The 12,919-nt window shown below is 52.7% G+C and overlaps 1 protein-coding gene across 2 annotated transcripts; it reads left to right on the top strand.

Annotated features, from left to right (window-relative positions):
- The first annotated feature begins 1,123 nt into the window (after nt 1-1,123).
- On the top strand, nt 1,124-12,718 carry COG1 (component of oligomeric golgi complex 1). 2 transcript variants are annotated; one of them, XM_081109264.1, is made up of 15 exons: nt 1,124-1,460; nt 4,267-4,508; nt 4,652-4,833; nt 4,942-5,112; nt 5,964-6,120; nt 6,656-6,866; nt 7,255-8,046; nt 8,548-8,694; nt 9,126-9,287; nt 10,071-10,198; nt 10,667-10,775; nt 11,163-11,272; nt 11,350-11,428; nt 11,880-11,916; nt 12,448-12,634. In XM_081109264.1, the coding sequence occupies exons 1-14, from the start codon at nt 1,146-1,148 to the stop codon at nt 11,895-11,897; spliced, it is 2,823 nt and encodes a 940-aa protein (XP_080965390.1). In that variant the 5' UTR covers nt 1,124-1,145; the 3' UTR covers nt 11,898-11,916; nt 12,448-12,634. The 2 variants fall into 2 exon arrangements, with proteins under 2 accessions (XP_080965390.1, XP_080965389.1); XM_081109263.1 differs by lacking the exon at nt 11,880-11,916 and having other exon boundaries at nt 12,448-12,718.
- The last annotated feature ends 201 nt before the right edge of the window (nt 12,719-12,919 follow it).

The raw sequence follows: 12,919 nt of genomic DNA on the forward strand, positions 1-12,919 counted from the left end.
TAGGATGGCTTGTTTACAGATTGAAATTATTTTATGTTTGGGGTTTGCATCAAGATAATGGAGGTGGTGGGTGAGAGAGGAAGTGGGCAGCAAAATAAGACTGACCTTGAGTTATTCCTAAGTAGACCTAGCTGGTAGGCACATTATAGCATTCTCTATATGTGTGTGTGTGTGTTTTTAATGAAGTGCCACAGAAATACCTAGAAGAAACAGGCCACACTCTCCAAATTTTATTATTGAGTTGGTGTCAGGTGACGCCTCCACCATCACCACCCTCCTGGGCACTGTTTTCTCAGGACTGTGGCCTTCCCTCTCTCCCAGCCCCTCCTCCCGGACTGGCGGTGCCAAGGGAAGCCTGTATCAGGGAAACACCTTCAGTGGCAAAACACTAGTTTGAAACGAAAACCCCCAAAGAACTAACCAACGTATTCATCAACAATAGAAAAACAAGCAAAACCAGTGCGCACACAGCCCCTGGAGGAGGGCAGCCGGTCCCTGCGCTCCGTCCCGGTTCAGAGCACCCGTGAGGTCACTCTTTCCAAAGAACAAACGCGGACTCACACGTCTCTTCCTACCACCCATTAGGCCCAGGACCGCGGGAAATGAGCCGCAAAGACGCCGCAGCAGGGAGCAGTGTTCGAGCTGCACGCCAGCCGCAGTCCAGCACCAGCGGCCGGCTCTGGGCGTCCGCCCGGCTCCGGATGGCCCAGGACGCCGGGAGCCTGTGGGGTTCCGAGGGAAAAGGACCGACCGAGAGCGCCAGCCCCTCGCCCCCGGGGAACGACCACTGACCGGGGTCCTGACAGGCCCGGGGAGGGACGGGAGCATCCTGAGACTTCACAACCGGACGCCGGGTGTTTGATTACGATCATGAACTCCGACGAGGAAAGGCTCCCCCTTGCGCTGGGAAGGGCTTCAGATCCCCGTGAGGCTGGGCCCACACACAGCCTGTCAGCCTTGGCGATCTAACCTAACCACGTGGTCTCCATTTTTAAAAACGCCGCGCAGGGCCTGCGCCGTTCAGCGCCCGCCGGAAACAGACCTTGCTGCCTGCGGGGCGGAAGTACTTCCGCCCCCAACCAAGATGGCGACCGCGGCGGGGCCGCCGGACGGAAGTGACCTGCGGGGCGGCTGACGGGTCCATCATGGCGGCCACGGCCACCTCCGCCGCGTTCAAGCGGCTGGATCTGCGTGACCCCGCGGCGCTTTTCGAGACCCACGGAGCGGAGGAGATCCGAGGGCTGGAGCGCCAGGTTCGGGCCGAGATCGAGCACAAGAAAGAGGAGCTACGGCAGATGGTGGGCGAGCGGTACCGCGACCTGATCGAGGCGGCCGACACCATCGGCCAGATGCGCCGCTGCGCCGAGGGGCTGGTGGACGCCGTGAAGGCCACCGACCAGTACTGCGCGCGTCTCCGCCAGGCGGGCTCGGCCGCGCCCCGGCCGCCGCGGGACCCGCAGGTCAGTCCCGAGCCCCGCCACCCCCGCGCGCGGACTCCCGCGGACCCGCCCGCGCGCAGCCTCACCTGCTCTCGCGGGGAACGTGCGCCACTTCGGGGGGGCTCCTCTGCTGGGGGCGCGGCCGGCAGGCCTCCCACTGGCTGCTGACCCACCCGCCAGGCCATGTGGCTCCTGCGGGAGCCTCCCCGACTTCCGACCGGGAAGCCCTCGCCCCCTCGTGGGTTCCACGGGCTCCCAGCCCGACGTTAGCGGGAAACGCCAGGGGTCTCCCTCGCCTGACAGCGCGGGTTTCTCCCTGACGTTTCCTGACGTTCTTCTTAGCACAGGTTTCTCACGTTGACATCGTCCCGCCGGCCGTTCATTGCTGTTCATTGCTCATACCTGCCTTCCCCACCCCGTCCCCAAGTAGCGAGGCCACCCGCTGCTGGAGGGCCGCCCCGGACTCCAGCATCAGGCCCCCCCTGTAACGGCGGCGGCACACTCCCGTCGGTGCGCTCGGGTCATTCCCACCCGCTGAGCCCCAGCGCTCCTTCCTCCGACCGCCAGTTAGACCCGCGGTGGAAGGACCAGCCCGAGCACACCCTCCGGCTGGAGCAGCGTGTTGTGGTCTGTGTTCGGAGGACAGTGCGGACTTAGGGACAGCGACAGCTGGAAAAGAATAGGGCGCGAGGGCGAGAAAGGTAAACGAGGAATTTGCCCTTAAAAACCCGGGAGGAGAACCTTACAGCGACATGCAAGGAGAAACTGCCAAAGTACCATGGAGCTCCATGTTGGAAGTTTTTAATATAACCGGGGTTTTAGAGGAAGTCAGGTCAGTAGGCTGGGCTCGCACAACAGAAGGCTGGGGCGGGCCGGTGTAGCTCAGTGGTTGAGCGCCGGCCCGTGAACCAGGAGGTCACCATTGGATTCTGTTTAATTCTGGGTCAGGGCACATGCCTGGGTTGCAGGCTCAACCCGCAGTAGAGGCGTGCAGGAGGCTGCTGATCAATGATTCTTTCTCATCATTGATGTTTCTATCCCTCTCTCCCTTCCTCTCTCTGAAATCAATAATAATAAAAAAATGTTAAGAAAATAGCTGATTTTTGAAATGAGTGACCTCATTCCTCTGTAAGCTGTACACGGAGTACATGTCCCTCCCTATGTGGCCAGCCTTTGTTACCACTGAGTCATGCTTCAAGGTTTATTAGTAAATTAATGTACTCTTGCTTGCTTTTAGAAATGTATTTATTTTTATAGTTGCTATATCTGACTTAAACCCACCAAACGTTGCCTTTCTTTAAGGCACAAAGAAATGGAAGTCCCCCAGTTCCTGCTCTGACAGAGCTTACAATCTATAAGAAAAATGTAAACAATGTACAGTCGCAATGTACAGAAAACATTTCAGCATTATGGTGATCTGTCCCCAAAATAATGGTGCACATTTACCTTAAGACTTCCGAAGAAAGTCGTTTCAAACTCGGTCCTTCCTCCTCAGCAAAGAGGGGCCTTAAGGACAGAGGAGGCTTGGACTGTGGGTCTGAAATGTATCAAGACAATCAAAGCTGCTAATGAATTGAGTGAAAGCAGGGTTCCTCCCCTTGGTGCTGTGGACATTTGGGGCCGGGTCATTCTTTGTGGGAGTGGCTGTCCTGTGGATGTGTGGAAGCATTCCTGGCCTCCATCTGTTCGATGCCGGTAGCACCCTCCCTCTCCCCCACTGTGATCATCACAGATGTCTCCAGATACTGCCAGATGTTCCCTGGGAGATGAAATCGCCCCTCTGCCCCACACGTGCAAACCAACGGACTCCAGGGCCCCTGGAAGAAAGTAGTGGAGAATGGGAACCCTTGACCACCAGGCTGATACGAAGCAGTGAGGAGCCTTTAGAACAAAGCAAAGATAATATCTAAGTAGCTGCTGAAGAAGGTAAACTTGACAGCAAAGGAAAAAGGTAGATTGGAGGAGTAGTGAATGAACACAGCACAGGCTAAATGTTTTGGGGTTAATCTGCGTGTGAGGTGACACGATGATGACCTGCATTAGAGTCGTGGAAGTGTAACAGAAACTTCCATGGTCAAGATATCAAGAGAGCCCATCAGAAGGACATGAACTTCCTGGGAAGTTAGCAGTAGAGTGTGATGTGTGCTAAGATAGATAAGGAGGAGATGGCCAAGATGGTTGTTAGGGAGATGAATTTAGTTTTAAGGATACTGGTAATGGAAGGGTGGTGACACCTACCAGGCAGCAGCACAAAAGGCTGGACTGGGCTTCAGAGGAGTGAGAGGACTAAAGATAAAGATGTGGCAGTCGTGGTCTGCTTAGAGGTGATGCTTGAGGGAAGAGTCTGCTGAAGGAAAAGGACAGGACTGACAGGAGGGGAGGCATGAGGACCGAGACAAGTGAAGATTTGGTGGAGGGCTGGTGCATAGAACAGCCAGCAAGGAAGTCCATGATGCACTTGAAGCAGCAGGAGGTGTAGGAAGGCTGAACACCTGAAAAGGGAAGGAGAAGTGCACTCCAGAGGGGTCCATAGGGCTCCGTGCTATTGAGACATCACGGGAGCAGTGGTAACCAGACTGTGAGATGACCAGTCAGTGTGCCTCTCCCTGGGCCTGAGCAAAGTGGCACGCCACAGGCAGGAGAAACCGGTGGGGTTGCATAGCACTCCCCACTCCAGGATTCCTCTGCACTGCGCTTTGATGCCTTGCTGAAGGGCGCTGCATCAGGCTCATTGAAAGCTGTGAACCCTAAAGTGTCCCCACACTGCAGCCTGCCGAACACCGCCCTGCTTTCATTTGTTCCTCTGACCCTGTGCCTTTCCCTGTAGCCACAGCCGGCCCGGGAGAAGTTCTACAGCATGGCTGCCCAGATCAAGCTCCTCTTAGAAATCCCTGAGAAGATCTGGAGCTCAATGGAAGCCTCCCAGTACCTCCACGCCACACAGCTGTACCTGCTCTGCTGCCACCTGCACAGCCTGCTCCAGCTGGATTCTTCCGGCTCCCGATACAGCCCTGTCCTCTCCCGCTTCCCCATACTCATCCGGCAGGTGGCAGCGGCCAGCCACTTCCGGTAGGTGGGTCCAGCATGAAGCTCTCTGGTGAGGGCTGCGCTTCACCGCCACAGCTTTGTGGAGGACGTCTTCTTTCCTGGGGCACCGAGGCTCTTGTCTCAAGATGTGAAAAGTCCGCTGGTGACCTTTGCCATCTTTCTAGGTCAACCATTCTGCATGAAAGCAAGATGCTGCTCAAATGCCAGGCTGGGTCGGACCAAGCAGTGGCAGAGGCCCTGTGCTCTATAATGCTCCTAGAAGAGAGTTCTCCTCGCCAAGCCCTGGCCGACTTCCTGTTGGCCAGAAAGGCAGCTATTCAGAAACTTCTCAACCAGCCGCACCACGGTGGGTACCACGGGAATGGGGAAGGATGAGCTGAGGGAGACTGAAGCATCCAGAGCATTTTCTGTTACTCAACTAAAGGAGAGTGTTGAGGATGGTTTCTTCTCATAGGTGCTGGTGTCAAGGCTCAGATTTGCTCGTTAGTGGAGTTGCTGGCCACCACTTTGAACCAAGCGCATGCTCTTTTCTACACTTTACCGGAAGGGCTGCTGCCAGACCCATCCCTGCCATGTGGCTTGCTCTTCTCAACTCTGGAGACCATCACAGGCCAGCATCCTACTGGTAAGCTCGAAGCCAACCTTTTTTTATCTTCTGGTTCATTCAAATGATGTTTATTGAGCATCTGCCATCTACTATGCTAGGCTCTGGGGATACAGCAGTGAACTGGACAAATATGGAACCCACCTTTGTAGAGGTAACAGTCTAGTGGTAGAGGCAGAGTTTGAACCCAAATACACACATACCTGTTTCATATCAGTATTGGTCTTTGCTCTGAAGGTGAAGGTGAAGTACAAGTTAGCTTGGGAGCACTGACATGAGGGACCTCACCAATGTTACTTGCACTGGAGAAGTGATATTTAAACTGAAACCTAAAAGCTGAGTAAGACATAGTCAGGTGAAGAAGGCAAGGAAAAGAGTGCCAGGCAAAGGGAAGAGGATGTGCAAAGGCCCTGAGGCATGAGTGGGCCTCTGCCCTGCTGGAGGGAGCGGTCACCTCTGAAGAGCTGCAACTCACTGATCAGGATGAGTGGCCATCAGTTCTTCCCTCAGATCTTCAAGGGAGGTTGGAGGACGGTGAGAAAGAGGAAACATACCTTTCTGACAACTTAAGTTCTACTTTGCAAATGTCGAGGGCTGCACAGCACCCAGTACTTCTCTCTTCCCCATTCCATTCCTCGCTTTCCTTGCCTTCTCAGCCAATAGGATGACCGGAGTTGGAGGGAAGCTGCCAGCTCCCTGATGACGGAAGCCCTGGACATATTCTGTACTTCCCTTTCCCCGCCTTTTCCAGGGCTCCAGTCTGCCCTGCCCAGAGGAAGACTAGATGGTCTGTGGAAATTCCTTCTAGGTCCATTTTTTAATATGCTGTTCAGAGGATGGCCCGGTTCCTTCTCACTTGGGTTTCTCTTTAGAAAAGGGCATCGGCGTTCTCCAAGAAGAAATGAAGCTCTGCAGCTGGTTCAAGCACCTGCCAGCATCCATTGTCGAGTTCCGGCCGGCTCTGCGGACCCTCGCACATCCCATCAGCCAGGAGTACCTAACTGACACGCTGCAGAAATGGATCCACATGTGAGTAGCCAGAGCTTTCCCGAGGCCGGCAGGCACCACCCTGGCAGCCTCGTGTGTGGCCATAGGGCCAGTGATGAGTGAGGGACAAGCCTGACCTGGATGATGCTCTGCACACCGCTCACTAGGTCATGTCGGCGCCTCACTCAGCCACCTGTCGCCAGCTTCATGGAAGGATACCCCCTACTGTGGGGAACCAAGAAGGAATCTGTCTTTTAAAATACTACGTAGGGGATTTTAAATTCTCTTTATGTAAGAGTCCTGTCACCCTAAACTTCTATTTAGTTTTTGAAGACACTCTGTAGGGCTCTGGACTTCCTTCCAGATGCCTCAGAGAAGCAAGGGTAGGCCTGGTGAAAGGGCCACAGGCTCTCCCCCCCATCCAGCCCGAAACGCTGTGTTCATGTGTATTTGTAACTGCTCTGAGAGAAGTACATTTATGTAATTGGAGGTTTTCAAATGGAGGCCTGCTCTTGCTCTTAATAAAGGTGTGGAATCACGAATCCAATGAGGCCTAAGGAAAATGATTGTGTTGCAGGTGCAAGGAAGACATTAAAAACGGGATCACCAGCCTGCTCATGTTCGTGAAGAGCATGAAAGGCCTGGCGGGGATCCGGGATGCCGTGTGGGAACTACTGACCAACGAGTCCACCAGTCGCAGCTGGGACGTGGTGTGCCGGCGGCTTCTGGAGAAGCCCCTCTCGTTGTGGGAGGATTTGATGCAGCAGCTGTTCCTTGACCGATTACAGGTACCGTGGGCAGTCCTGTGGCAGTCCCGTGGGCAGTCGGTTTTCAGCCAGTCCTAGTGTGATCTGTGCCTGTCTGGGTTGAGTCCTGACGTGTCCTCAGTGTGTTCTTTCCCTGCGGACTTACTCCAGGGAGTCCCAGCATGCCTTCCGGGGTGGGGAGGGGGTTCTCTTCCGGATCTGCACAGAGATCCCACCTCGGTGCTGGAAGAGCCCAGGCCTCTGTCAGGCGGTCGGGAACGTGTCTGTGTCCATCAGCGATGACTTTGTCCTCTGCCAGTGTCATGTCATCTGAGCCTGGTGGAGAACATTCGGAATGCTGGATGGACTGCCACGTGGTCCTCTTGTTTTGAGATTTCTGAAAGGAATTGCTTTTCTCATTCTGTTTTAGACGCTGACAAAAGAGGGCTTTGACTCCATCTCCATGAGCTCCAGGCAGCTCCTCACCTCCGCCTTGCAGGAGCTCGAGAGCAGCACCAACAAGTCCGCTTCCAACAAGCACATCCACTTTGAGCACAACATGTCTCTCTTCCTGTGGTCCGAGAGTCCCAGTGACCTGCCTCCCGATGCCGCCTGGGTCAGCGTGGCGAGCCGGGGCCCGTTTGGCAGCAGTGGGCTCTCCATGAAAGCTCAAGCTGTCAGCCCTTGTGTACAAAACTTCTGCGCTGCTCTAGATGCTAAACTGAAGGTGAAACTGGATGACCTCCTGGCTTACCTTCCCTCTGACGACTCGTCACTGCCCAAGGAGGTCACCCCCGTGCCAGCCAAGAACTGTGCCTTTGACAGGTACGCAGACGCCGGGACTGTGCAGGAGATGCTGCGGACGCACTCGGTGGCCTGCATCAAGCACATCACGGACTGCGTCCGGGCCGAGCTGCGGAGCATCGAGGAAGCTGTGCACGGCCCGCAGAAGGCCCTGGGCCGTGACAAGCTGCATGCGGTCCTTTTCATGGCCAGGCTTTGCCAGTCCCTGGGAGAACTGTGTCCTCACCTGAAGCAGTGCATCCTGGGAAAGTCTGGGAGCTCTGAGAAACCAGCAAGGGATTCCAGGGCTCTGAAAAAACAAGGAAAGGGGAAAACGGAGAAAGTCCTACCTACGCAGGCCCAGTGGCAGGAAGTTAAGGAGCTCCTCCTGCAGCAGAGTGTGATGAGCTACCGGGTCTGGAGCTCGGCGGTGGTGCAAGTGAGTAGCGCGGCCACGTACTTGTCTCACTCCCCACTCATCCTCATCGTCTCCCTTTCACTATAGTCCAGTCTTGCCAACCTTGATCTTTTAACAGAAAGGGAATAACAATTCGTATTCCATACAGTTACTTACTTTCACTTTTCTCTGCCACACAGAGCAAATGTCAAACCTCTTCCATTCATTTTTAATCTGGACTTAGAAACCCTGGTGATTTTCCCTTCCATCTAATGAGAAAGACCCTCTCTCTGGATATGGATCAGTACTTCCTGCTCTGCACCCTAAATATGTTCCCTATAGTCTCTGCTGCTGTCTTAAGAGCTGACACTCTCAGAGTAGTTAGCAACAACATTCCCTTTGCCGATACCAGTAATTAGCCAAGAGAAGAGTGACGTTTGCCACTTGCCACCCCACGTGACCTAAGCAGCAGAAGCTCTAGAATCTGAAACAAACTCTGCAGGATCTGAGTGGCCTCTCTGGGCATCTGCCTTTTATTACCAGGTTTTAGCTCATGGATTTGCCCAGTCATTACTTTTAGATGATGCTGGCTCAGTCCTGGCCACGGCCACCAGCTGGGATGAACTAGAAATTCAGGAGGAAGCGGAGTCTGGCAGCAGCATCACATCCAAGATCCGACTCCCTATCCAGGTAAGCCAGGGCCCCTGTCAGAGCCGGACTGAGACCTGCTCTGAGGAAAGGAAAGAGCTTAGAAAGTCACTAATGGTCAGCTGCTGAGGGTGAGCTGCAAGTAATAGTTACAACTTTCTGCTGGGGGTGGGGGAGGCCAAGGGGCCATGGGGCCAAGTAGACAGACTGCTCCAGAGTCCGTTACGATTCTTCCCTTTTGTAGCACAGGCCCTGCTAATTAGAGAACCACTTACCCTTTAGTGGAAACAGCAGCGTAAAAAGGTGCCACCGAGGGAATGACAGCCAGTGTCGCTCGGATCTGTTAGCTGGGCTGTGAGAGGGGCTGATTGGAGAGGTCAAGGTCTTGGTGTGAAGCCAGGGTAGACGGACCCGTGTTTACTGCGTCCCATTTAGTCGGCGCCGGTTGGCGACTCGGTGCTCCGTTCTTTCAGCCGTCCTGGTATGTGCAGTCCTTCCTGTTCAGCTTGTGCCAGGAAATTCATCGGGTTGGAGGCCATGCCTTGCCCAAGGTGACGCTGCAGGAGATGCTGAAAAGCTGTGTGGCTCAAGTAGTAGCTGCCTATGAGAGACTCCCAGAAGGAAAAGAGATGAAGGTAGGTGTTTGAAGTTTTCTTCATTAAACACTGAAATAAACCTGAGCTTTCTCTGGGCTCTAGGCAGCGCACAGCAAGGACTCTGGGTGCTGAGGGTCGCTGAGCCCAGGCTGTCGAGTTCGTAGTGGCTGCGAGTTTAATTACACCGTCCTCAGGGGTCAGGCAGGTCTTCCTAAAAAGGCAGTCAGTACAGTGGGAGGAGGAAGGCCTCAGAGTAACAAAGACCCCTCCTGACCAGGCACAGTCACACACCGGGGTTTGGGGCGAATCATTTACATCTCGGGATCAAATGTGGCCTCTTAAACTAAACTTCTCTGGGGCTGGGAGGAAGTTGGAAGGATTACAAAGCACAGCCTTGGCACACGAGGTGTTTGAGTCCCTGCCCCCCCCTCCCCTCTCACCCATGGTCTGGGAAGCATTCTGCCCTCGTGGCGTATGCCCACTTCTGTAGTAACACTTTTAAGACAGGCCCACCTCCCAATTTGGGAAGAATTCAGGTAAGCCTTCTCTCCTGGGCTTGCTCACAAGGCCTCTCCTTCATGCAAGGGGCGTTTTCCCTTTAAAATGACCATCTCCAGCACCTGAGACCTTTCTTAAGGGCTGGGTCCTCCCTGCGGTTGGGTTTTAAGACCAAGTTTCTAACCTGTTTTGTTGTGAGATTAAAGTGGTATGAATGGAAAAAACATCTGCTTCTGAAATAAGCTGGGACTCAACCAACCCATGATGCTGTTTATTATGTGCATAGAAGTCATCTCCTTTAATGGGCGGGGCATTCGTTTGCAGAGAGAAGGTGCATTTCCAATGACCCAGAACCGGGCGCTGCAGCTGCTTTACGACCTGCGGTACCTCAGCACTGTGCTCACAGCCAAGGGTGAAGAGGTGAAAAGTGGCCGCAGCAAACATGACTCCAGGTAGCCTCACCCCAGCTCTCACAATACAGCCTCTGCCCAGTGCAAGAAGCCCCTTTCCCAGGGAGCCACCAGCCAGCCGCGCTGCACAGGAGCTGTGCTTGTTTTAGACAGGAAGCTCCTGTTGCCAGCAAGATAAATACTGACCAGCTGCTGGATACATTCCACGGCCAGGCGGAGTAAGTGGGATCTCATTCCTCTTCTCCAGACAGCCTACCAACTGCTGGGTATAATTGGAGCCTCCAGTGCCCTCCCTAAACACAGCATGGGAAAAATGGACTTGACTTAGACATCCCATCAGCTCAAAACTCTTGAGGATTATTAAGCACAACAATTAGTAACAAGTGGTGCTGAGCCAGCAATTAAGAATAAATCCAGCTCCAGGATTTCCATAGCATTCAAGTACCAGAAAATGGGTTTTTGTCCTAAAAACTGGGGACTCATCATCCTAATCCTTATCCTTCTTTTCAGAATTGAGAAAGTGACTGACTACTTGGAAGCACTCATTGATCCCTTTGACCTGGATGTGTTCACACCACACCTCAACAGTAACCTCACACGCCTGGTGCAGCGAACTTCTGTAAGCCAGTCCCTGTGAAAGATAAACCCGCTCTAGTGCTATCGCTCCTGGAGGCAGTGCTGGGGAGGAGGGGGTGGGGGGCGGGGCAGGACGCAAGCTGAGGTTAGTTATAAAGACTGAAAAGAGGATTAGGTAAGATCTCACTGCTGAGATCTGACCCCATTCATGGTAGATAAGGATTATTCAGGTTTTATCCAGGCCTCAGAAAGGAATAAAAGAGCCATGTGACTGAGATTCTGACAGGTGGTAATTTTTAAGCATTCACACACTGAAAAGAACGTTCCCCAAAATGATGGTGATCACAAAGTGACTGACTACTGACAGCAGCAGCAGCTTAAACTGGCCAGTAAACCCACCGTGTTTTTGTACCCCCTTCTTGTCTGTCAGGTTCTATTTGGACTGGTTACTGGTACAGAGAATCAGTTCGCCCCCAGGAGCAGCACATTCAACTCGCAAGAAGCCCATAACATACTGCCGCTGGCATCGAGTCAGATCAGGTAACGATCCCACCAGGCTTCTGCTGGCCCCCAGCTTCCTGTTCATGCCACTGAAATGCCTTCATCTTGTCTTGGAGGTTTGGACTTCTTCCACTCAGCATGACAAGCACTCGAAAGGCCAAATCAACCAGCAGAAGCATCGAATCCAAAGCCCAGGTTAGTGCAGAAATCAAAAGCTTCATCCCTATGGATCCTGTCCCATTTCCCACCAACCACCCAATCGGCTCCCCTTAAAGAATCGATAAAGAACTGGATGACAAAATGCACTAATGCTGCTTTTAATGGCGGCGCAGTATAGAAGTACAGGCTTTACTAGCTTGAGCTGCGAGGTTTAAAAGGTGCTCATTTACACTATCAAGTAGCATCATAGAAACAGACCTCAGGCTGCCGAGGCTGGAGATCTGCAGGACAGGAAGGAGGTTGTTCTTGGGTTTTGTAGGATATGAGAGTGAACTGCTAACCCAGCACTATCGTTATACTTGTTTGGGAAAAAAAGGTTGGTTTTGGTGATGGTTTCATCTTCCATTTCTTTTACTTGGGTGGTAAATAAAAGGAAATTTGCCTTCTTGAGTTTTACATTTTCTTGTTAATACACGTTTTGTTTCAGGAGGTTGCCATCCATTAGCCTGCAGGAGGAGTCCTGGGTATTTCTGCATTGTGTTGTATACATGTGTGTTTGAGAGCTCAAATGCTGGCTTCTTATAGCATTTAGTTGTTTACTTTATTGCTAGACAAAACAATAGCAATGAATCCTTTCCACATTCCCTGCCACAAATCCATTAAGATCCAAAATCCTTGTCAAACATCTGGTTGTAAAACTTGAGAGATGGTAGTAAAAAAAAATTCTTGCACAAACCATTTACTCCTTAAGCAGTGGCCTGTACAGTAACTTCCCTCCCCAATTCTAAATTCCTGCTTCAAGTAACTGACCTTTACATTCTGTCCATAGTAGAGGAACCACCACGGAAAGGCGTAGATTTACCCTTTCCTACAGTAGTTCCATCTGCAAACTTTAGTCGTCCCCATGTCCTCTTCAATCCCCTGAACTAGAGCTGCCCGTGCTTCTCAGGTCTGTGTGCTGTGTGCACTCGGAGTGGGGTGGGGGCGTGGCGGAGGGTGAGCAGGCAGGAGGATCTGGGTGGACTCTAAGGCACTTCCTCTCCATGCCATGGCAGGTTGTCCCCCCGGCACTCTCCCGAGCAGATGACCCGACGCATCCCGGCTCCTTATTCAGACAGTTTGTCAGTGAGGACGAAGACTCTACACCTTCCTTATTCAAACTTGGTTGGCTCTCTAGTATGACTAAGTAACATGGGACATGGCCATCACTCTCTAAATAAATACTACTGCATCATTTCTACTAACGGTGCCTCTGCTCATCTGTTTCTAAGCCACACTAGTCTGTCCAGTCTCAGTGGTGGAATGCGGCCCCTAGCTACTGTTAACGGGGTCACTTCAATTCTAAAGGGAATCCTTGGCCAACAGTCTCACAGCACTGTGACTTCAGACATCAGTTCCGATAGCTTACACTGTCAGCATTCAACAACGCTGCCATTCTCGACGCTACAGGGTAGAATTATCAGTGAGATCACATAAGCTGCCGAGAGAACAAGTATGTAAGACAAAAAATCATTACATATTTCTTGA

Source organism: Myotis nattereri, assembly GCF_964212035.1.
Source record: "Myotis nattereri genome assembly, chromosome: 16".
NCBI lineage: Eukaryota > Metazoa > Chordata > Mammalia > Chiroptera > Vespertilionidae > Myotis > Myotis nattereri.

What these genes read in the sequence shown, in the direction of transcription:
- COG1 (XM_081109263.1), top strand. Translation starts at nt 1,146, where the DNA reads ATGGCGGCCACGGCCACCTCCGCCGCGTTCAAGCGGCTGGATCTGCGT. An exon ending in TCTCAACCAGCCGCACCACG is followed by an intron (nt 4,834 to 4,941) that starts GTGGGTACCACG and finishes TTCTTCTCATAG; the next exon opens with GTGCTGGTGTCAAGGCTCAG. An exon ending in GCCTGGTGCAGCGAACTTCT is followed by an intron (nt 10,776 to 11,162) that starts GTAAGCCAGTCC and finishes CTTGTCTGTCAG; the next exon opens with GTTCTATTTGGACTGGTTAC.